Source organism: Antrostomus carolinensis, unplaced genomic scaffold, assembly GCF_000700745.2.
Source record: "Antrostomus carolinensis isolate BGI_N321 unplaced genomic scaffold, ASM70074v2 scaffold270, whole genome shotgun sequence".
In the NCBI taxonomy this organism is placed as follows: Eukaryota; Metazoa; Chordata; class Aves; order Caprimulgiformes; family Caprimulgidae; genus Antrostomus; species Antrostomus carolinensis.
This window is the reverse complement of record NW_010290279.1, coordinates 57,663-78,652: the sequence shown is the minus strand read 5'-3', so window position 1 is coordinate 78,652 and position 20,990 is coordinate 57,663. Positions and strand designations below refer to the sequence as shown.

The window sequence follows — 20,990 nt, the reverse complement described above, 5'->3', positions numbered from 1 at the left end:
CTTTCAGGGAAAATCTTGTCATTAGAAGAAAAAAAAAAAAAAAAGAAGAAAAAAAACCAAAACCACCCTAAACCTTTGACTGTATGAATACCACAAAATTCTGGCCAAAACCAAAAATATTTCAGTTGGAATTGCTGCCAGGGTGTCGCAGGAAAGGTTCTTTGTAACCCAAATGACTGTGGGCTTTGCCTCCTGTGAGACGATACCTCCCATGAAATACCACATTTTCAGGCCTCCAGGATTCTTCATTTCTACCTTGCAAGGCTGTTGACTGAAACATTTTTGTATTTTTTAATTTACCCAAGAATAAAACCTTGCGTGACAAGAAAAGAAAAGCAATACATTTTTCTCTTATAACCTGCTCCAACTCTTTGACTTAATGGCAAAACAGCAGCTTGAAGCCAATGCCACATCCTCAGGCATTCAGAGCTGCTCTAGTTGCATGAGTTCCATGGTCAAGTTGTAATCTATGAATTTGCTTAAGCTGCAAAATTAGGATCTCTATCCATATCTGATCACTATCAGAGATCGACTCAGGCCATCTGGGTTTGGATCATGGGATTAAATCCAAACTGATGCATTTTGGATTACTTTTTACTTGTTAATTATATAATCATAGTGCCAAAGTGTCTTTATCATGGTATAGGATCCTCTGTGATACATATTGTACAAAACGAAGATGACGCTTATGCCTGGTGAAGCATAAAGTCTCAGCTCAGGTGTAAGACAGAAGATAGAGACAGGGCAGTGCCAAGTGAAAATGTTGGTTAGCATAGACAAGGTGAGGAGAATGACAGTCTTGCTGTTGATCTAACTGGGTTGAGGGCAGCTGTAGAGGACTAATTCTTCTTTATTAAACTGGATGAAGAAATTATTTAATGTCAAGAGTGAGTTTATATGTCACTAAAATGAGCCCAAGGACCATCAGATGCAAGAGCCATGCTTTCAATATGCTCCATGTTCCTCTGTGGGGAGACTTCTGAGCTTGAACCTTTCCTTGTGTCATTATCCTACAGTAAAACAAAATTCTCCAGCCAGCAGCAGGGTTCACTGACCCCACTAGTGAAACCAACTGCTGCAGCTGGTAGAGAGACTGAAGAAATAGGGGTTTCAGCTTTCATGCTCAGTCTTTGGTTCTGCACTTCTTTGTTGCACAGAGTAACTCCAGCGAGCTAGTGATGGGTTCATTTATTCCAACCTGTGTCTTCTGTCCCTTCTCCCTTGTTTCCTTCAGCCCACAGATTGCCTTTGGGCCACCCAGCATCACTTGGGAAATTGAGTTTATCCCCATTTCTGCTCTTTGTGTCCCCTCTTTGCTGGATCTCACAGAGGTTGCAGACAAACTGGCAGGAATAAAGAAATAGAGGTTCAGAGACTGAACTGTGGACTTTGCAGTGCGCATACCAGATCACCCCCACACACAGCACTGGGTGTTACAGTGACCTTGCACAGAGGTCTGTGCTGTTTGTCATGATACAGCTGGTGGGGTGACCATGTTTTGGTCACTACAGGGTTGAAGCCATCCTTGTAGGTCAGCCAGAGACCTGAATGTAGTGTGCACAGCTGTCTTTCTGCATTACTACCTGCCTGGGGCAGGCATGCCTTATCTCTGGCAAGAAGGAGCTCTGGGCCCATGGAAGCATCAGTAGGGCAAATAGAAGATACGTTTCTTTTTGAAATGCTCTTTCATTCTCTGCCACCTGCTCTTATTTATTCATTTAAATTTCTTTCTCCCTTTACAGAATACTTGAGGAGCGAGACTGCCTTCCTGGAAGAGTTGGTGTTTGGAAGTGGAGATACCATTGAACTTTCCTGTAACACCCAAGGCTCTTCTGTGTCTGTTTTCTGGTTTAAAGATGGTATCGGGATTGCACCTACCAACAGAACTCATATTGGACAAAAACTGTTGAAGATAATCAATGTGTCCTATGATGATTCAGGGCTGTACAGTTGCAAGCCAAGGCATTCCAACGAGGTCCTGGGAAACTTTACAGTCAGAGTTACAGGTATGTTCAGAAATACAGCTGTCTCAGTGCTCTACCCCCCCCCCCTTTTTTTTTTTTAGTTCTAAATTTTTGCACCTTCACATGCTCAGCACAGCTGGTGCTTTACAGTGTTTGTCCATACTTGGTAGGTCTCTACCTCCCTGGTAACTCCTGGCAGTGATTAGACTGACAAAACAAACCAATTGGAGAATGCTTGCGTGCCCGTACCAAATGTTAAAGCTTGATGTTAATACTGAGAGAGACTTAAAAACAGTGCTAGTCAGATTAAACCCCAAATCCCCCTTAACACTCAAATAGACGCAATGCTACATATGCCTTTGAAGTCTTTTGTGAGTGAGTGAACTGTGGCTCAGGGAGGTTAAGTGACTTTTTCCACTTTATGTGACAAATCAGTGGCAAAATTGGATGTAAAAGCTGGATATTAGTGAAAACTGTTGTGGCTGATAAATCTCTTCCCTCCACGCTGGTTATCACAAATCACTAGTTTGTTTCAGAATTAGCTTATCTATAAACTGTGGATATTTCAAAGATGTGCTTCATCACAAGTACTTACTGGGATTCATATACTGCAAACAAGTGCTGTGTTAGTAAAGCACATACTGTCATTTGCTTGGCCATATTTTCTGTGATTGGGACAGTGGGACAGAACAGCTACAAGCTGTCCAAGCCTGGATCACTAAACAGAGAGTGCCAGAAAAATCTGTTGTTCCCAGACAGCTAACCGCTAACGCTAAGATCATCTCTATGATTTCAGGCTGCTGCATTGGCAGATGGATACTCATCACTGAGCAGATAGAAAACCTCCTGATCACACAGATTAAAAGCCTGAATTTTCAGAAGAATTAACCCCTTGTGGATCTGAGGCTTTGAAAGCTTTCCTTTACCTTTGCACTGTTGGAGCTTTTTCAAGCATCCATGAACAGTAGGACCTTGCCTCCAAAAGTTGAGTTCCCTCAAAAAGCAAGAGGCTCTGTCTGAAAACCAAACACAGAGATATTTGTGATGGTAAATTACATCCACGCCATAAAGGGCTTTCTCTTGCCAGAAATAGGATTTTGTGTAAGCGAGAGAATCAAACCATCGTGAGAATAAAAGCTCGTTTCAGCAGGGCTTCACCAACATCTGCTTTTCATTGAATGTTACTGGAGATTGCTGTGAATGCTTCAAGGTCATAACAATTAAATAGTTAAAGAAGTATTTGGCCCTTGAAAGGCTTTCTTTAACTAGGTACGATTATTGGAACTATCCAAGGAACTGCAGGTTGTTAGAAACGTTACTCTCTCTTTTTTTTAAGTGACATTAAAATGCTTTTGAGTTCAAGGGGCAGCAGGGAGGCAGAAGAGGGCAGCTGGTTACACGCTCAAATGAAACAGCTGCCAGCCCCGAAACTTCGTAAAGTGAGAAATTGTTTTTAATAGTAGAAGGGCTGATAATCCTCTGCTTTTAAAAAGTTTAAGCCCCTGTGTTTTTCCTCTTTACTAATAATAGCTAATAACAGCTTAAGAACAAGCGAGTAACCTGAACCTGCTTTCTGACAGCATTATGAGTCTTTGATTCTATTAACCCACTGTCATTACCACCAAAGTGCTGGTAATGTGGGAGCCTCTGTTTTAGCTGTCAGCAGCACTTGTTGTAAACTTTGAAGCCCTGTTTTATGTGGCAATAGTGGCGCCTCTTGTATGCTCAGATATTTCTTCATAATTAGTATTGATTGCTCAGCGTGGCATTGTGGAGATGAGATCGTTATCGGAGATTTGTGGTTTGTGTTCCCACTTCTTAAAGGTAATGCCAGCGATTAGCTCAAGTATCTGGTCAGGTGTTTGTGTGGATATCTAATGTTCGGGGCTGGAGTTGTTCTCTATTTTAAACTGGTTTAAGTCTGTACTAACAATCTGGAATTTCTCCGATCTGGACTAGTCTATATACTAGTCTAGGTATATTCAGAATAGCTGAGATACACGTAAGTCCCATTTTGAGAGATGCTTCCAGATTCTAGGAGCATATCAGGATTTTCCTACGTGGGACCATGTTTGTGAGTCTGCAACAACTTGTCTCTTCTGCAGCAACTCTCGGTGTGCAGTGAGATGCTTGATGCTGAAGGCAGAGCAGGGAGATGCTGGAGCTGGCATTTCAGGGTTGAAAACTGGGTTGATGAATAGCAGGGTTTGATCTCTTTAAAATGCCTCCCTTGACAGACATGGGCTTGAGTGTTTTGCTAGTTCACAAAAAGAAACATACTGTCCTCTTAAAACCTGAGCACTTGAAGAGGATCACAAATAGAGGCTGCATGCCCAAACTGATCTCCAGCCCTCTTGGCAGAAGCTCCACTTCTGCAACCACTTCTCACACAGAAAAGCCTTTGGGTATAGTGGCCAAGCAGCACCCCTGTGACGAGCACAAACTGTAGGCTGGTACCAGCAAAAAGAGCTTTCAAAATACCCCAGACTAAGCTCTTCAAAACAAGTGACTAAAAAAATTAAGCCCCTTTCCATTCATAATTAAAACCTTTTTGAGAATACTGTCTAGCAGTTCTTGATGATGCTAGTACTCCTCAACTTCTGAAAAGGATTACTATTTTAGTAAATGGTTAACAAATAGCTTACAGATTTTTAGTCACCTTTTGAAAAAGATGCTGGTTTAGTAACCTGAATAGGACAGTAGTTCTAAACATGGGATATTTGGTCTTAAAACCTCAGCTGCATCTCTCATCTGAAACTTGAGCAAAGTCAAAGACTCTTCCCTTAATCCTGTGGAAATGTTTTTAAATTAGTTTAAAAATTGATTCTGCTCCTCTGATCCCAGTTGGTTAATTGGAAACCAGGAGTAAACTATAATCACATGTTAATATATGGGTAACCAAATCTGAGAGTGCAGGGCTGAGAATGTGCTGGCTTCTCTGAAGATGCTGGTGGGTATTTGGCTCAGTTTCTGCCTTCGCCGGGACTTGAGTAAACCTGCTGGTTCAGCCGAAACACCTAAACATCAACTTCACTTTCAGCAAGCCTCGTGGCGTTTCCCTAGTTCTGCTGCCAGCAGGACCTCAGCTGCGGATTTGCAGTTAGATATGTGATTGCAGTCTTCCTTGAGACTTTGCCAAAGAGAAGGTGCAAAGCACAATGCACCATGGCAGTCTAAAGCAGGGAGATGATTCCTGTCTTACTTGCTTCTGTAGATGGTTAATACATCTGGAAAGTCCTTCCAGATTCTATAGAGAAATAATATTGCTGTTACCTTTTTCCTCCCTTTTTTGGGTTTGTTTTTGGGTTAGTTATGTTTGTTGGCTTGGTTTTGGGTTGTTTTTGGTTTTTTTTTTTTACCTTTTCATTTTTACCTCCATGCTTTCTATCACAGAGCTGGTCAGAGAAAGGCAGAAAACGCCAGTGCATCTTGAAATGATGAAGGAGGTTCAGCCTGACTTGGTCTAAATTAGTGCTTTACGTTTCTGGCCACGTGTTGAACACTCATAAAGTTTCCTATTTTTTAGTGTTTAAGGCCAAGTTCTTTCACTGCTGTCTCAGAATCTAAAGGCTGCTAGGTTGTTAGCATTTTACCTTTATTTAAAAAAGAAATTCCTGGAGATTATATAAAGTCAGTGTTGCTAAATCTTCCAGACACTGAATTGTACTAAATCATGTAAACTAAATCAAACATTAAGCTGCTATTTTATCATGGGATTTACATTTACAGTAGTCATTTAGTGGGGGGAAGAGAGACTGAGGCTTCATTGTGGACAGCTTGGAGGAAGTGAGATGTTAGACCACATTAAGAGAAACGATTCAGTATGTTTTGGAGAGATACAGATGGAAAATTCCCACCTGTTAACCTGTATTCAGTTACAGCCTGGAGGTGCCTCTGTAGGAGGAATAGAACCAAAGGGAACTGGTTCATGGAGTAGCCATCAAAATGTCTATTGAGAGAGAGGTTTGATTGCAAGGGGAAGTTTTAAAAGCTTTGGTCTGAGTGGTTTAGCAAAGGGTTAATGAGGGGAGATGTGGAGGGGTGTATTGAGTTAAAAAAAAAAAAAAAACGCAGAGAAAGTGAATTAGAAACCCTGACCTGTCATTTTGAGACTTGGTAAAATAAAAAGTCTTCAGAGTGAATGCTAGGGGGGGGCAAAAAATGAGGGAGATCTTGTTCTGCAAAAAGAAACTGCCAGTTCAGAAAGCTCCTGACTGGTTGCCTCTGGACAAGCAGCATGGGAGGGCTGGACTGGTGGAGCTGCAGGGAAGAGTAACCCATCACTTGGATGTCCTCCCTTACTGGAGCCCACCATGGCACCAGCAGCCTCTTCCAACATGGTATCCCCACATGCTGTCCTCTTTCAGCTTCACTTCTTTCTCCTTCTCTTCCTAGATTCCCCATCGTCGGGTGATGATGAAGATGACGATGACGAGTCAGAAGATACAGGTAATTTGTTTTTCTGAGATACAGAGGCCTCTTCTTTCAAAGAGATGTGGCTCCCAAACAGATATTTGCCTGGTCCAACAGCAGCTCTTTCTCCATGTTGAAATCAGTGACCTTAGGATGGTACCATGATGATGTTTATCTAAAAATTTAGAAATAGCTGCCAGAGTGGTATTGCTGCTGTCATATCCTACAGCAACAGCAGCAGCAGCAGCATGATTTTTTTTTTTGAGACTCAATGTTGCAAATCTGACCTAATGAGCTAGAGTTATAAATTCTCCTTGTATATAAAATCCAGAGAAACCCACTCTATCACTGAGTTGTTGTTATTTTTTTTTTTTTTTTTTTTTACTATTACTATGCTGACATTACACCAGTTTTATACCATTGCAAACCTTGGCCTGTTTTATTTTTAGCCACTTTGATTCTGGTCCTTACCAGCATCTTGGCTGGAGGCAGAGCATAAAATTTGTGTTAGCCAAGGGCCAGATTTACTGATGCCATAAGCGGGAGCAACCCCCTTGACTTTACTGGCTTTTTCTTTCGCTCATGTGGGGAAGGGAGCCCCGGGACGGAGCCTCTTGGTGCTTTTACACTGAATCTCTTTCAGTCCCAGTGCTTGTTTCTCTAAGTGCAATAGCATTAATCAGGATCATTACATGCAGAGGCGTTAGTGTTGCGTTTTATTATGCTCTTTATATTTCTGGAAAGCAAGCTGCCTGTGTGTGTGTGTTTTTAATAAATAAATGTCTTACATTTGAACTCCTGATCAGCTATGTACATTGGCAGAAGTTCAACATGACTGGAAAATTTCTCCTGCCCATAGCATTGGACATGCAGGACTCTTTAAAACAGGTCTCCCACTGTAATAAATCCGTACCGCTGTGTCGTGCAGTATGTGGACAGTAATGGTGAGTTACAGTGCCAGGCAACCCATCCGCAGCAGTTAGTGGTTTTCTGATAGTTTCTAATTAAGGGCCGGATCCTACGAGGTGACAAGCACCTTTGCAGAGGTGCTCAGGGCTCCTGAAGCCTGGTAGAGGCATAGGGAGGGTCAGGTTTGGTCAGGATTTGTTCCTGCTGCAGAGCAGCTTCTGAAGAGCACAGTTAATTGTTCTGTACTTTTTTAATGTTGTTTTTAGTAAACTTCATCTCTTAGCAACAGGTATCACAAAACATCAGCTCGTTTATGGTACAGAAAGACACGTTTTTCTTTACTGAAAAGGAAAGCACACATTTCACCACATGTATTTATAGCCTCTATTCTGGGTCTTCATGACTTCAAGGCTGTCTCTTTTTTTAGACCCGAAGGTAACCACTGGCTTTGCTTAAAGGTCTCGTTATAAGAAGTTGGATTCTCTTCTGCTTTAAAAACAGTTGATTAGCTTAACATGCCAGCACAGTGAAACCTTGTGTGTCATGATGTGGATGTACTTTATGTTGCTTTGTTTGACATCATACCCTCCAGTTAACCTTCAGAGATCTTCTCTTGAGTCTGGGGAGCTGTGTTGTTAACCCTGGCACCACTGCTGCTGGGACATCCCACCAGGGACAGGGGCTGCAGGACCATGCCAGGCAGGCAGACATGTGGGTGTAGACAGTGCCATGTCCTACGGATGGTCCAAAGACCTGTGGACTCAATCTCTTGTGGCAAAAAGATACCTTAATAATGGGGTGTACAAACCCTTGCTTGCCCATCACATGATCAGTAGTTAAAGTGAAGGCAATAACATGCAAAAGAAAAATGTGACCAATAATTATTCATATTTAGGGGGAGGTAATCCATCCAGGACTGGCTCATTGCATGTTGCCATACTGCACGTCACTGTGATGTTACGTGAGTTTTCTGCCTTATCTGTGTTGTTCAAGAATGTTTCTTATCCTCATATTTATAGAGAAGAGCTTGGAGAGCTGATTCTAATAGTGTCATGAGTTTGAAGCCAATCTCATTAATTTGGCGATTTTGGCACAAAATTTTTGAATGATGGGAAGTGGAAGCACCAAAGCAAGAGAACAAGAGGAAATCTGTCCTAAAAGAAATTAATATTTGGTGCAAAACTCCTTGGAGAGCACAGAGACGGGCCCTCTACGTGGAATGCCCTGCTCTGCTCACCTTCCTTTAAGCATCCTCTCTGAAGAGCGTTTTTGGAAATGGGGCATCCCTTAGGGACTGGCAGGAGAAAAGAAGAAAGAGGAACTTTCTTCAGCTTCAAATCATTGGCCTATTTGTTGCAGCCTTGTCACAAACCGTGATTTGCCTTTACAAAAAGAAGCTTTCCAATACCTCTGTTCTCTACAGCTGTTTTTCCTGGCCCTGAAACAAAAACAAAACTCCCTTTTCACACACTGCTCTTCTGCCCCAGTGCTCCCTACCCCTCTGTATCTGTTTGTTTGGAGCCCCCGCTGCGTAGCCCCAGCACCTTCAAAGAGCCCCTATAATCTCCAATTAAATCTGTCTGTGTACTCGGAGGCATCAGCTGGGGAAATTACACAATTAGGGTTGATTCTGTCTGCCACAGAATTTTGTGGCAGCTCCTAATTGCTAAATGAGCGCTTGGCTGTATTAATTGTTCCAAGTATTGCTCTCATTTTTTTTTTAATTGGTCATTGCAGTTAGATGGGTGGCCGATGTCTTTGACGAACAAAATGGACCACTGGGATTAGTGTTTGATGATGGGAAAGGGCCGGTGATAACGTTTGTGAGTCCCTTTTTTTTCACACCTGCGCATGCAGAATTGTTCGCAATTAATTTGGAGAGAGTGGATCTAGAAATTTTTCCTGTCTTTCATCCTTCCTCCTTACTCATTCCCAAAACTCTCTGGAACTTTGCAAGCTTTGCTTGAAAAGAAGAGTTAGCAACATTTTCACCCCCTCAAAAAGTGATAATGAAAGGACTTTGGGGCCACAGCAAACGGAAAGCAGAGATGTTTTGTTCACTGCTCCTGTGAGTGAAAACAAAGGCACCATTTTCAATGTGTAGACACTTTCTTCCCATTCCAGTTCAACTTGAGAGCAATGCTCTGGTTTGTTTGAATCTTGGCGTATTAATCCAGGGATGCCCAGCTCTGGTGAGCCCCAAATTGCATGGAAGAGCACCTAGACAGAGGGGAGGTTCTCAGAGAAGAAGCTGTGTCTAATTGCAAGAGGGAGGAGTGGATCCTGCCTTTGCTCCATATGGAGAATATCCCTGGCTGGAAGTTTTCCTGGGCCCCATCTTGCTCCTCTCTGATGTCTGATGGCAAAATCCCCCTTGGCTTCAGTGGCAATGTTTGCAGCCAGTGGATTGATGGGTCTCCTGTGGGATTCAGACTCATCTTTTGAGTGAGAAGATGTGGTGAAACGTTGCCCCGCAGCACACACAGCGGGTGTGGAAGGGGGAAAATACCCCAAGAGCACAGCACAAGGAGGAGCACGGTCCTAACAGGGCGGCCATGCGATCTAGTTACACCCCTGTGCCTGGGTGAGTGTCACTGGCACCATAAAATAGGATTTATTGTAGGCAGGTACGTTAATCAAACAACAAACAGCAGGTTATTCAGTTGCTCTTCTTAGCTGTGGTGAAGGGGAACTTTTCTGTCCATGCCTGGCCTTTCCCAGAACTCTCCCCCGTAGCCCCATTAACCTCCTGTAAAGTCCCCGGGAAATCAGGATATATTGCCAAAAAAAAGCATTTGGCCAGAAAAGAACCCATCTTTGGAAACCAAGGACCAGATGTCTCCCATCATGGTTTCTGCAGCTCCCTCCTCGTCAGCCTTCACAACACCACCCCAACTGTCCTCCTCCAGGTTCACCTCCTGCTGCTGCCTGGGCTTTTGCCCAGCCTTTGCTTGGTCTCTGCCCTTCACAATGCATGCCATAGCAGCATCTTCATCAAGACCAGCTCTTTTTTTAGGGGTTGCACCCACTCTTCTAACATTTTTTTTTAAAATATTACCTCTTTTTTGTGCAGTTCTTTACCATTTTTCTTAGCTTAGATATTGGAAGGTAGATGGTTATGTGGTGTCCCGCTTTAGCCCACATTATTGTGTAGCATTTGAGGGCTCTCCTGGATGTGCTGTGTGTTCACAGCGAAGTTTGCTGCAGCCAGGATTCTGCAGGAGCATGGGAATTACAGGGATTCCTACTTCTGCTTTTGTTTGTGCCAGCCATACTCCTGCTCCAGTGCCATCCCAGCAAGAAAAGGGCCTTAAGCAGTTTACTTGTTTAAAAAATAAGGCGTACATGGCATGGGTGAGCACCAGATCCCTCTGATAGGTGGAGCTGGCTCTGATAGGCATCATGGCATGTTGTGCAAGGCAGTCTGAGGGTGGATGCAAGCTCTTAATACTGGATTTCCACCCCGGGACAGCATTACTGAGGCACCTGTGTCCAGCCGTCCAGCTGCAGAGGTGTGAAAGCAGATGAGACATGAGAGTGATGCACCCAGCGGGGCTGTCTCCAGCAAACAGAGGGCCCCTTGGATGTAACTCAGTTTCTCATGGCCAAGTAGGCTTCGCAAGGAGCCATGGGGAGAGGAAACCACGTGGAGTGTGTGAGCAGGTGCTAAAAAACAGTGGGTGCATGAATTGCCTTGGCTGAGCTATATGACCTGGCCTGCAAAATCATTGTTGCTGAAATACAGCAGGAAGCCTGGATGGGGGACACTGGGCACTTAGACCAAGGTGGGATCTGATTTCCCTGGTATTGCAACAGGATGGGTCTTGTGAAGCCAAACACATCAGGGCTAAGTACATTGGGGAGGGCTGGAGCATCTTGGGTGCATGCCCAGAGGGATGCAGCAAGATGAAAAGCTTTGTATGCCCTTGTTATTAAGGTGAGGGGGTTGCAGAGGCTTCAGAGTAGCTGTGTGGTTTTTCTGAGCCTTGTCACCACTGTAGGAGAGGCCAGCAGCTATGCTTTCCTGACAGCTTTGGTTCATGTTCTCCTAGGTAGTTCTTGAAGGACCAGCACCTTCAGATTGTCTTGGCCAGAAGCACTGGCCTGGTCTTTGTGACCAGTGGGTTTGGGTACTCTGTGTCGGTGGGTGCTTCCTTCCCATCTGGAGGAGATGCCAGTTACACTCCTTGTCCTCCTCTTAGCTATTTTGCAATCCAAAACGCTCTCTGCCCTCATGGTCTGTTGACCTTGGTATGGAGCATGGAGCTGGGGAGCTGGATGTGGCCCCCAGCATGGCCCCCACCTGCAGCTCTGCAGTGTTTCCTTAAGCAGAAATGAAAGCTTGGGAGGTTTTTTTGAAAAACTTTCTCTTTCTTTCTTCCCAGTCTAATGAGTTTGCTGCTGCTGCTGCCTTAATTTGGAGTTAATATGTAATGGTTGTAACGCAGCCAAGAAACATCGCTGTACTTGAGGCAGATTATAAAAAGTATCTCATGCTAACACTGGTGTTTTAAAACTTATCCCTGTTCAAAGGTAACATGAATCTTTAAAACTAAAATCACTTGTACTTAAAGAACATAAACATGATAAACCAGTTTGGCACTGGCTTTTTTTTCTTTCTTTCCTTCCCTTAAGGAGGCTACACTACATTTGTGCTCACTCAGAAGCAAAATTTTCCAGTACACTCAGCTAATGCTTTTTCTCTGCTCCCTTGCTGGCCCATCAACATTTTTTTGTAGTTCCAGCATCTTTCTGCTGTTCATGCTTCTTGGCTGCTATTGTCCCGAAGGTACATCTGTATCTTTTTACATGCTGAGGCCAGATTCTCATCCTGATCTGGGATAACTCTCCCTGTTGATTTAAAAGCAGCTACTCTAGATTTATACTGGCATTACTGAGACAAGAACCTGGTCATGAACCTTTCATCGCAAACCGAAAAGGCAAACACCCTGTCTACGTCTATGAGAGTCATTTAGCTGGAAAGCATTTCTGTGTCATTTATCTTAACTGCAGCAGGTAGCAATTTAACTGTCACTCCGCACATGCCAAAACCTCCTCAAATGCATCTGCTCACCAGCTGATATCCTCTGCGGGAGAAATGGGCCTGTTCAACTTGATCTTTCCTTTCTCAGGTGTCCCCTTCTGGACCCGGCCAGATAAGATGGAGAAGAAGCTGCTGGCAGTTCCCGCCGCCAACACCGTTCGCTTCCGATGTCCGGCGGGTGGAAACCCAACTCCTTCCATCTACTGGCTGAAAAATGGCAAGGAGTTCAAGGGAGAGCATAGGATTGGGGGCATCAAGGTGAGGCCTTGGTTTGGATCTCCGTTTTTATGAGAAGTTTTCTACCGACTGTAGAAAATTGTATTTCACAGTGATTAACATGGGTACGTGTAAGATCACGGTCACGACTGTGTGGGAATGGGGTGTCTCTGGCAGCCTTAGCAGTTGTTCGACGCCAAAGTGTTAAAAAGGGCTACTGTCCCTTGGGTTTAAGGGATAATACCCTCTGAGTTTGTCTATAGTGGTCATTCAGGGACTAGGTAAAATGAGGCTGGGTTTATGGTTATGTTGTGGACAGTGATGAGAAAGCAGGAGCAGAAACTTCTTTCCTAATTTCTAGAGATCAGCCCAGTGTGTTTAGACGTGTTAGATCGAGCCATAGCTACTCCCAGCTTTCAAGGAAAACCAACTCTGAATCCTTTGAAGGTGTAGGAAGGACCTCACCAAAGAGCTGGACCGACATGCTGGTGGTCATTAACATTCTTGTGGTATAACTCACTGACCCTCTGTCAAGTGTTGGATTCCCTTGTAGCCAGAGTAATAGCATCTGCTCCTTGGCTGCTTTCTTGTCTCTCCTTCCTTTCTACCATAAGGTGTTCTGGAAAATGCTCTGGCTTGTAGATAGAGCTAAGGGACACAAAACCCTACTGCACTCAATTTAATTAACCAGAAGTTTCTGTGCTCCTGTATATGATGAATTATGGCAGGTTTTTAACAGGAAAATCAGCTCTTCCCTGATCTTGTTGTTATTGTTATTACTTTGTCCCCTTGAGGTCACAGTCAGAGTCTTTTCTGGTTTTATTTGGGGAGAATAAAACTGACAGCAGCCCATTATAGTAAAATCAGCATCGCAGGAAGGACTCCTGAGCAGCGAGTTTTACTTGCACTCTGCCAGTCCTGGCATATCTCTAGGCTAATGCTAAGGAGAGAAGGCGACTTTTAGGAAGGCACCTTCATCAGTGCTCTGAATAGCTGTGTGCTGATGTCTACCACATCTGTAGCCTTTTGAAAGGGGGCTAGACATGCAAAGCATGCCAGGCTCCAGAAACCAAAAATGGATTAAAAAAACTCTTCCCTCCCCACAGTTTTGGGCTGTTTCTTTCCTGTTAGCTCAGACCTGTTCCTGAAAGAGCCTTTTGTGATTGCTTCAGTGAAGCCTTTGAACCTCCCTCCTCAGCCCTGTCCCTGCTCCAGCCTGGATAAGGCTGAAGACACACTCAGGTTTAGATCTTCTGAAAAGTGGAGGAGGGAAAAGAAGTGGAGAAGCAACTCCTGTGGGTAACATTCACAAAGCACAAGCATCTTTTACTAATTGCAGGCTGTAAGGATCATCATGAAGTGTTTTCAGGCTTGTGTGCGCCATTCGAATGGCTTTTTACAAAACTATGTGACATCAGCTGCACTAAATTATGCTTGCAGAATAAAATCTAAAGCTGAAAGCAATTCCCCTACCCACTTCCCAGTGGTTTTAATCTATCCTTGAGTTTAAATTGACAAGTTTCATCCTCTGCAGCACAGTAGTGAGTTGTTGGCATCGCTGTGCTTTGTTTCTCTAGGGGCACCTTCCAGCAGCAAGCCGATGCTTAAAGAGCTATTGAAGTCAACGTCAGGCCAATTACAGCAAGATTGGTTTAAGCTCTCTGACTAGGTGTAGTTCTTTGTCCCTTTCTTGATATAAAGACATCTTTCTCTGTAATTTTATTTCCCTGATTTGCTTGCTTTTGCTCTTGAGCCACAGTTAGATGTAGGTAGTCTAATGTAAATCTCATCCAATATAAATATACTGATAGATATCAGCTGAGATTTGAACCAGAAAAAGAGATTGAAAACCTGCTCAGTATCTCATGTATTTAAGATTTAAATTCCCTGTTACAACTTAGCTTCATAACAGGATTAGGTAGCTTGAAAAGAATGGGCAAGATCCAGGTCTGGCAGAGTCTGGTTGGCTTACTTCATCTCGAGGTCTGATCTTAACCCAGAAATCCTTGAGTGGGGAATGTTCTCATTTGTTTTCAGCATGTGGAAGAATTTAAACGTTGATTGTGAAAAGTCTGTGGTCAGCAGATGAAAGCTGACCACTCTTCTACTTCTGCCTCGTGCAAATGACATTTAGATCCTGTGTGATTGCCTGGTGTCTGCAAGAGAGAAGGGCAAGTGTTGAAAGCTTGAAGTCCAGGCTAACTTGTTTTGTTACAGTTCATCCTTAACTGGTAGAGAAAATAAATTCATATGACTTATCATATGAAATTTCCCAAAGAGCATTAATGGTTAAATCCTTGTTGGAATCTGTAATATTGTAAGCCTGTGTGTGTTAAATGACCCTAGAAGGGAAGATGGAGGGGGAGGGGAGATAGAGGATTATCCCTTCCCAGACCATTGCACTGACTTGCATACCAGTCTGGCAAACACGGACTGAAGTTCCAAGTGTGTCTGCAAATGTTTGTTTCAGGAGGAGCCAAGAATGACAACACCAAATAAACCAGAGGGATTTCCAGTATCTCACCAACTTGATTAATGCCTGCACTAAATCACTTCATGTTCCTAGTGTTTTATCAAGTACAGTGACTGTCTTAACTTGGGAATGCCCCTTTTTATTATTCTTTAAATCTAGACTCCAGTCTCAACCTAAAAAAAAAATTATATCTTGTTGATTCTAGAAGAGTTTCCAAACAAGTTCTGCCACATAAGTCTGTGCCCCACAGGTTCTCCTCTCTGTTCAGAGTCCAAAGTCTCCATCACAAACCTGACAAAGGTCTTTGAAAGTATCATAAAAGTGTACTTGAAAGTACATCCAAAGTAAAACACCTAATTTGAACCTGATTTTATAATACAGATCAGACTAGGGAGTGATTCTGTGATTCTTCCATGTGTCTGGAGCCCCATTTTCCCGGAGCAGCTCCTAGGGGTTCCAGAAGCAAATGCTTTGCAATGCTGAAAAGTGGATTAAAAGAAGACTTCATACACTTATATGAGACAAGCCAGTATGGAAATGAGCCACTGAGCAACCACACATTTGCATTGAAACTTCCTTGACAGTCTGGTATGTTCAGCTGCGAACTCAGGGTCCAGGCTCTCTGTTTCCAGAGCTCCTCTTCCTCTGGAATTGCCACACTGTTATCAAGTGTGATGTTGCTTTACAAAAGGTGTAATATTGGGTCTGCATTGAGCTCCATTTGCATGTCCTGGGTTGGCAGAAGGTGCAGTCAGACCTGACCACACATCTGCAACAACCAAGGCTTCTATACATACGTATTGCCTATAACATGTACATCCTATTTCCTATAACCTGAAATGAAGGGAAATGCTGTATTCAGCAGTCTCTGAAAAGTGGGGTGCTCAGCAGTGCTGTTCGCGGGGAGGCAGAGAGCTACAAAGCAAGGGGCTTTGTTAAAATGGCTTTTGCTTGCCTATCTTGCAACTGGGCTGTCTAGTCCTCTGAGTTTAAACCTTCTCTTTGAAAAATTCTAGCTTTAATTGCGACTTGGCCCTTTAAAGGAAAGCATGTGGATGCAATTTATGTGTAGCAAAAGAGGTTAAATGACTTCATATTTGGAGTTCACCTGCTGCAGCAAGAAACCTCCAGGAGCAATTACACCCTTGTTTTTTCCATCAGCCCTTGACATTTTGTAGCGCAGCTTTATTATAATCTCCTGCTTCTGTGTCCTTGGAGTCACCTTCAAATTGTTTAATAAAGTTAAATGTTCTGCTCTGGGCGGCAGAAGGCGTCAAATTAATATCCAGAGATTTGGAGAGCTTTTATATGCTGTGCATCCGGAAGTCATCTTTGTTAAGTGTTAGCTACTTTCTGTATTAATTCAAGATTTGCTTACCATATCCGTTATTTCCTTTATATTCATTAGAAGCAATCCTTCTAGCTGGGAGCACAGGGCAGCAGGTCAGGGTGGAGACATGGGTTGTGCTTTCCCTTCTGCTACTGAACAACCAACAACTCTAGGCATGAGCCATATCCAGAAACTTAACTTGTATAAAACTTGATGCCAAAAGAGTAGGGCTGACCAGGCATCCAAGGCACCAGACTTGAGGCTGGGCATGTTTTCTCCTATTTTTTACAGGGATTTTCAGGGACTAACTGTTGCAGATGCCCATTTCTCTTCATACAGATGCCATACCCTGTTACCTCCATAGTACACATCTTTAAAATATGTTATAGATGGGGGAAGAAGTAAGATCTTTATTGTTTCTAGTCATCTTACGAGTTACATGTGGCAATTGGTAAAGATCTGCAGATAATAATATCATATTTTGAGCTGATAGAGTCTCTGGACCAGAGTGGTCTGGCAGAGGGGACCAGCGGATCAGAATTATCTTAGCTGATGCCTTCAGAAGTCGTTATTCTAATGAGAGGTGCCACATTCAGCTGTCATCTGATTTCATTATTGTTATTATTGTGGAAGCATCTACAAGTCCTGATCACAATCTCAGCAGGTTACATTGTGTTGCGCTGTTCATGTATTGGTTGTAATTCCTTTCACGTTAAGCCTTTAATGACCCTTGAAATGGGTCCTTGTGATGTTCAAACCTACTCTGGGGTCCATTCATGCTGTCCAAGTGTATAGAAGCTCACTGATTGTTCACTGGTTTGAATGGTCTTGTGATGATGGTACTTGACCATGAGCTTGACGGTTTGATTTCTTCTAGTTGCGACACCAGCAGTGGAGCTTGGTGATGGAGAGTGTTGTGCCATCAGACCGAGGAAATTACACCTGTGTTGTGGAGAACAAATACGGCAATATTAGGCACACGTACCAGCTTGATGTATTAGGTGAGATTTCATTGTTTTCCCTCAACAGCTGGTCTATGGTGATGTTGAACAGCCAGATGATGGAATATGGGAAGCAGGACCTTGGTTTCTTTCCCAAAGAGCTGGATCAAGCGTCTTCTAAAACCACCAACAAGCTTCTTTTTGGCCAACAATTCAGCCTCAGATCTGTGATCAATAGATTACTTAGCTGGTCTACACAGAGGCCAGAAGGAATGGCAGGAGTGAGATGCCTCCTCCATTCCCAGGTGGTTCTTCACTGTTTGGGTTGAGAAGCACTGGGTAGAATGGTGGCCAGGACACCTGGGGGGGCCAATCCCAGTCTGCACCCTTTCTGCTGAAAAGCCAGGAGATGAAGGGTTCGGAGGAGAATCCTTGCTGGAGGAAGGACAGATAAATTAGTATTTCCCTCTCTTTTCTGTTTTCAGAAAGGTCACCCCACCGACCAATCCTACAAGCAGGGCTCCCTGCCAACCAGACTGTGGTGGTAGGGAGCAATGTGGAGTTTCACTGCAAGGTCTACAGCGATGCTCAGCCTCACATCCAGTGGCTGAAACATGTGGAAGTCAACGGCAGCAAATACGGACCTGATGGGACACCCTATGTCACGGTTCTGAAGGTTGGTACACCCTCCTTCTTCTCAACCTCCGGGCAGTCCTTCCTCTGCCTTGGACTCAGAGTTACAGAGGTGGCAGCTATGTTGTGGGGATGCTCCTCAAAGAAACCCACTGCCATACTCATGGCAAGAGAGAACAGCACTGAGTAAAGGTGCTTGCTATCGATGGAAGCCGTAAACTTTATTTACATGTTTATAAATAAGCCCTAGACTATCAGTGCGGTGCAACCCAGACACTCCCAACAGAATATTTTCAATGCCACAGTTACTAGGAGGGTAATCATTGTTTAAATCAGATTTTTGGGAGCTCAAGATCTCATTTTCTGTAATTGCTTTGTGTCTATAAGAAAAAAGTCATGAGCACAAGCCAAGAACAAGGACTGTTCTTTCCTTTAAGCTTGCACAGTGCATTCTGCTTTTTGGAGGGGGTACAGAAAAAATGTCCTCAAATCGATGTTCCAGGCTCTTCTGTTTGCCAGAGATAACACAACTACTGTAGTGGCACAGATAAGCCAAGTAGTTGTAAGAGCTGAGGCAACTGTGAAAAATGCAGCATAATAAAAGAGAAGCTGTCAGATTGCATTTGACCAAGAATTGTAAAAATAACCTTTTTTTACAACTTTGATAGAGGTATTTTCAGGGCTTATTAAAATAAAAGGGTCCCAACTAAAACATTCTTTCCTTTTCCAAGTAAACACATTGCAGCAGGCACATACTAAATAATGCTGAACTACCAACACCTGAGAGCCAAGATAGTCTTGTTCCAGCCACTGACATTTGTGACCATTGCTATTATCCATGCTCAGGAAAGCCTTTGTTTTTTTATTGAGCAAAAACTCAATTAGTAAGACTTGACTTTGCTAATATGCTTTTTGAAAGGGAACTTCCAGATTGCAGCCAGAACAAAGCCAGCGGGTCTGTTTTCCCTTCAACCTATGCAAATATAAAAAGTAGAAAAAAGAGAGTGAAAAGCACATTGGACTTTTGAAATACTTTTTTTTTTTCTTTTAATCATTAAAGGTTGGTGTTTATTAAAATATGTAGGGACAAATGGAGTTTTTCTGGCTCTGCAGTTAATATCTGAAAGTGAGTTTTGTCCCTGTGATTTCAAGCTGAGGTTGTCCGGTGTGTGGACATTCCCCGTGCACATCCTGCTGCACACACCCTTCTACTCTTTGTATGAAGTTTTTTTAAAAAAACCCCACTTACCAGACAGCATCTACAAAACTATAACTCAGCCAGATACATGATAATAAAAGCCAGAGACCCTGGAAATAATTACACAGATTGAAATAACAGATTGGTTGGAAGAAATGGCTGGAGACGGTTCTTCAGGATTGGCAACACACGCTTCTTGCGAGTTGATAAAACTTTTTATTTTCTCTCTTTCTCTCCAAATGTGTTTGAATTATGCATATTTGAATTTCCCCCTGGTTTCACAGCCCAGTACCAAGCTCTGAATAGCTGGCTGTGTCACATGCCATCCCGTATAGTCTGCGAGCTCCGTGTGTGGTCCCCGTGGGATAAAGTGCTACCTTTTGGAAGTTTGCAGAGCCGCTGCGGACAGTGCCTTGTGTCACAAGCACAAGCTCCCATTTTGCTGTGGCAAAGAACATATAAATAGTCCGTATAAATAGTGTTTTAAAATTAAGTTGGAGCGGCACCGGGGTGGCTAGGTAATTAGAATTGCCAAATACCTTCTCTTCTGTGGACGGCAAAGGCTCCGCATTCCTCGAAGGGGAGCACAGGCAGGCGTTTGAAAGCACAAGTTTTGTTTGGTTTTATTTTTTGGCTGAATAGGACCAGCACACGTCTATTTACTACTTCTGGTTAATCAGGAATGCTTTGAATTGTATTAATGCCGGCATCAGCGCTGGGGCACAGAGCATTTCCATTTTGGGATGCATCTTTTGTGCGCCAGTACTGGGCCTCTGTGGAGCTGTATCAGGCCCAGCTTTGCAGGGATTTTTTTTTTTTTTTTTTTTTTAATGTGTTGCGTGCTTGTTTTTTAAAAATAAAGATCTGATAAAATGATCTCACTGTCATCTTGGGGCCAGCCTGTTGGCTTTATGGATTCATTCCCCTTGTGCCACCCAGTGCTGTTGCTTTGACCCAGCATCCTGACCATGCTGCTGGAGCAGGGTGCTTCACAGCTGCTTTAGAAAGGACTCTCTCCTGCCCAGGGCTGTGGTGCCTGCGAAGAGATAAAGCTTTTTTTTGTCAGCCTGCCCTTCCCTCCCACTTTCGGGAGATTTTGTGGAGCATAGGCACTGCTATGGGGCAGTTTGTATGGAGGGAGTATTCTGGTCTCCACTGGAGCGAGGGGGAAGGATTGGTGCCCAGCACATGAAATTCCCCCCTCACATCTAAATTAGGGGGGTCAAGACCCACCCCAGTCCAGATGGATAAATTGAATGCTGTACTTTCAACCCATTTTTTAAACAGCCTGACAAAACCAAGCTATCACCTGCATCAGTTCCTGAAAGCCTGGGCTAATTTGTGATCAAAGGAAACCCCTTTTTCTTTGCAGAAGAACACTAAATGCATTCCAGTTACGGAGGGGGGCTGGCAGCACTGTGCCCAAGCTTTGTCAAAGGCTGAATTGCATGTTCTGCATTGAAACATGCCTGGTTTAATTATAAACAAGGCAGCAACAGCAGGCAGGCACGTTTCCCCGCTAGTCAGGACAGACAAACTTGCCAACACATAAGCCTTAGAGATGAGATCAGGTCAAAATTGGTGGTGTTTGTCATCAGATATGAACACTGGGGCTCCTTTCTGATACCACCTCTGAGTTCAGTTCCTAATAACCCATCAGATCTGGCAGCCCTGTTGATTTTAATGGGCTGCAAGTCATATTGGCAGGATCAGAGCTTGAAATCGAAGGCACCGAGACTGGGCTGGAGAGCGTAAGACCAAAAATGAGAAGACCAATTGTTTTATTTTTTTCATTTCCAAAACTGAAGGTGATATTTTTTTCTAGACTTTCCCTAGGCTACTTCTGAGGCCACCCAAAACAGTTGTGCA

General features: G+C 43.5%; 1 protein-coding gene across 1 annotated transcript in view; it reads left to right on the top strand.

The window, feature by feature from the left end:
• The first annotated feature begins 679 nt into the window (after window positions 1-679).
• Window positions 680-20,990, top strand: part of FGFR3 (fibroblast growth factor receptor 3) — a 34,457-nt gene continuing 14,146 nt past the window's right edge. Inside the window, exons 1-6 of the mRNA XM_029086101.1 lie at window positions 680-695; window positions 1,743-2,006; window positions 6,360-6,413; window positions 12,419-12,588; window positions 17,227-17,350; window positions 17,776-17,966. Coding sequence (XP_028941934.1) covers window positions 680-695; window positions 1,743-2,006; window positions 6,360-6,413; window positions 12,419-12,588; window positions 17,227-17,350; window positions 17,776-17,966 — 819 coding nt within the window. The remainder of the gene's footprint in view (window positions 696-1,742; window positions 2,007-6,359; window positions 6,414-12,418; window positions 12,589-17,226; window positions 17,351-17,775; window positions 17,967-20,990) is intronic.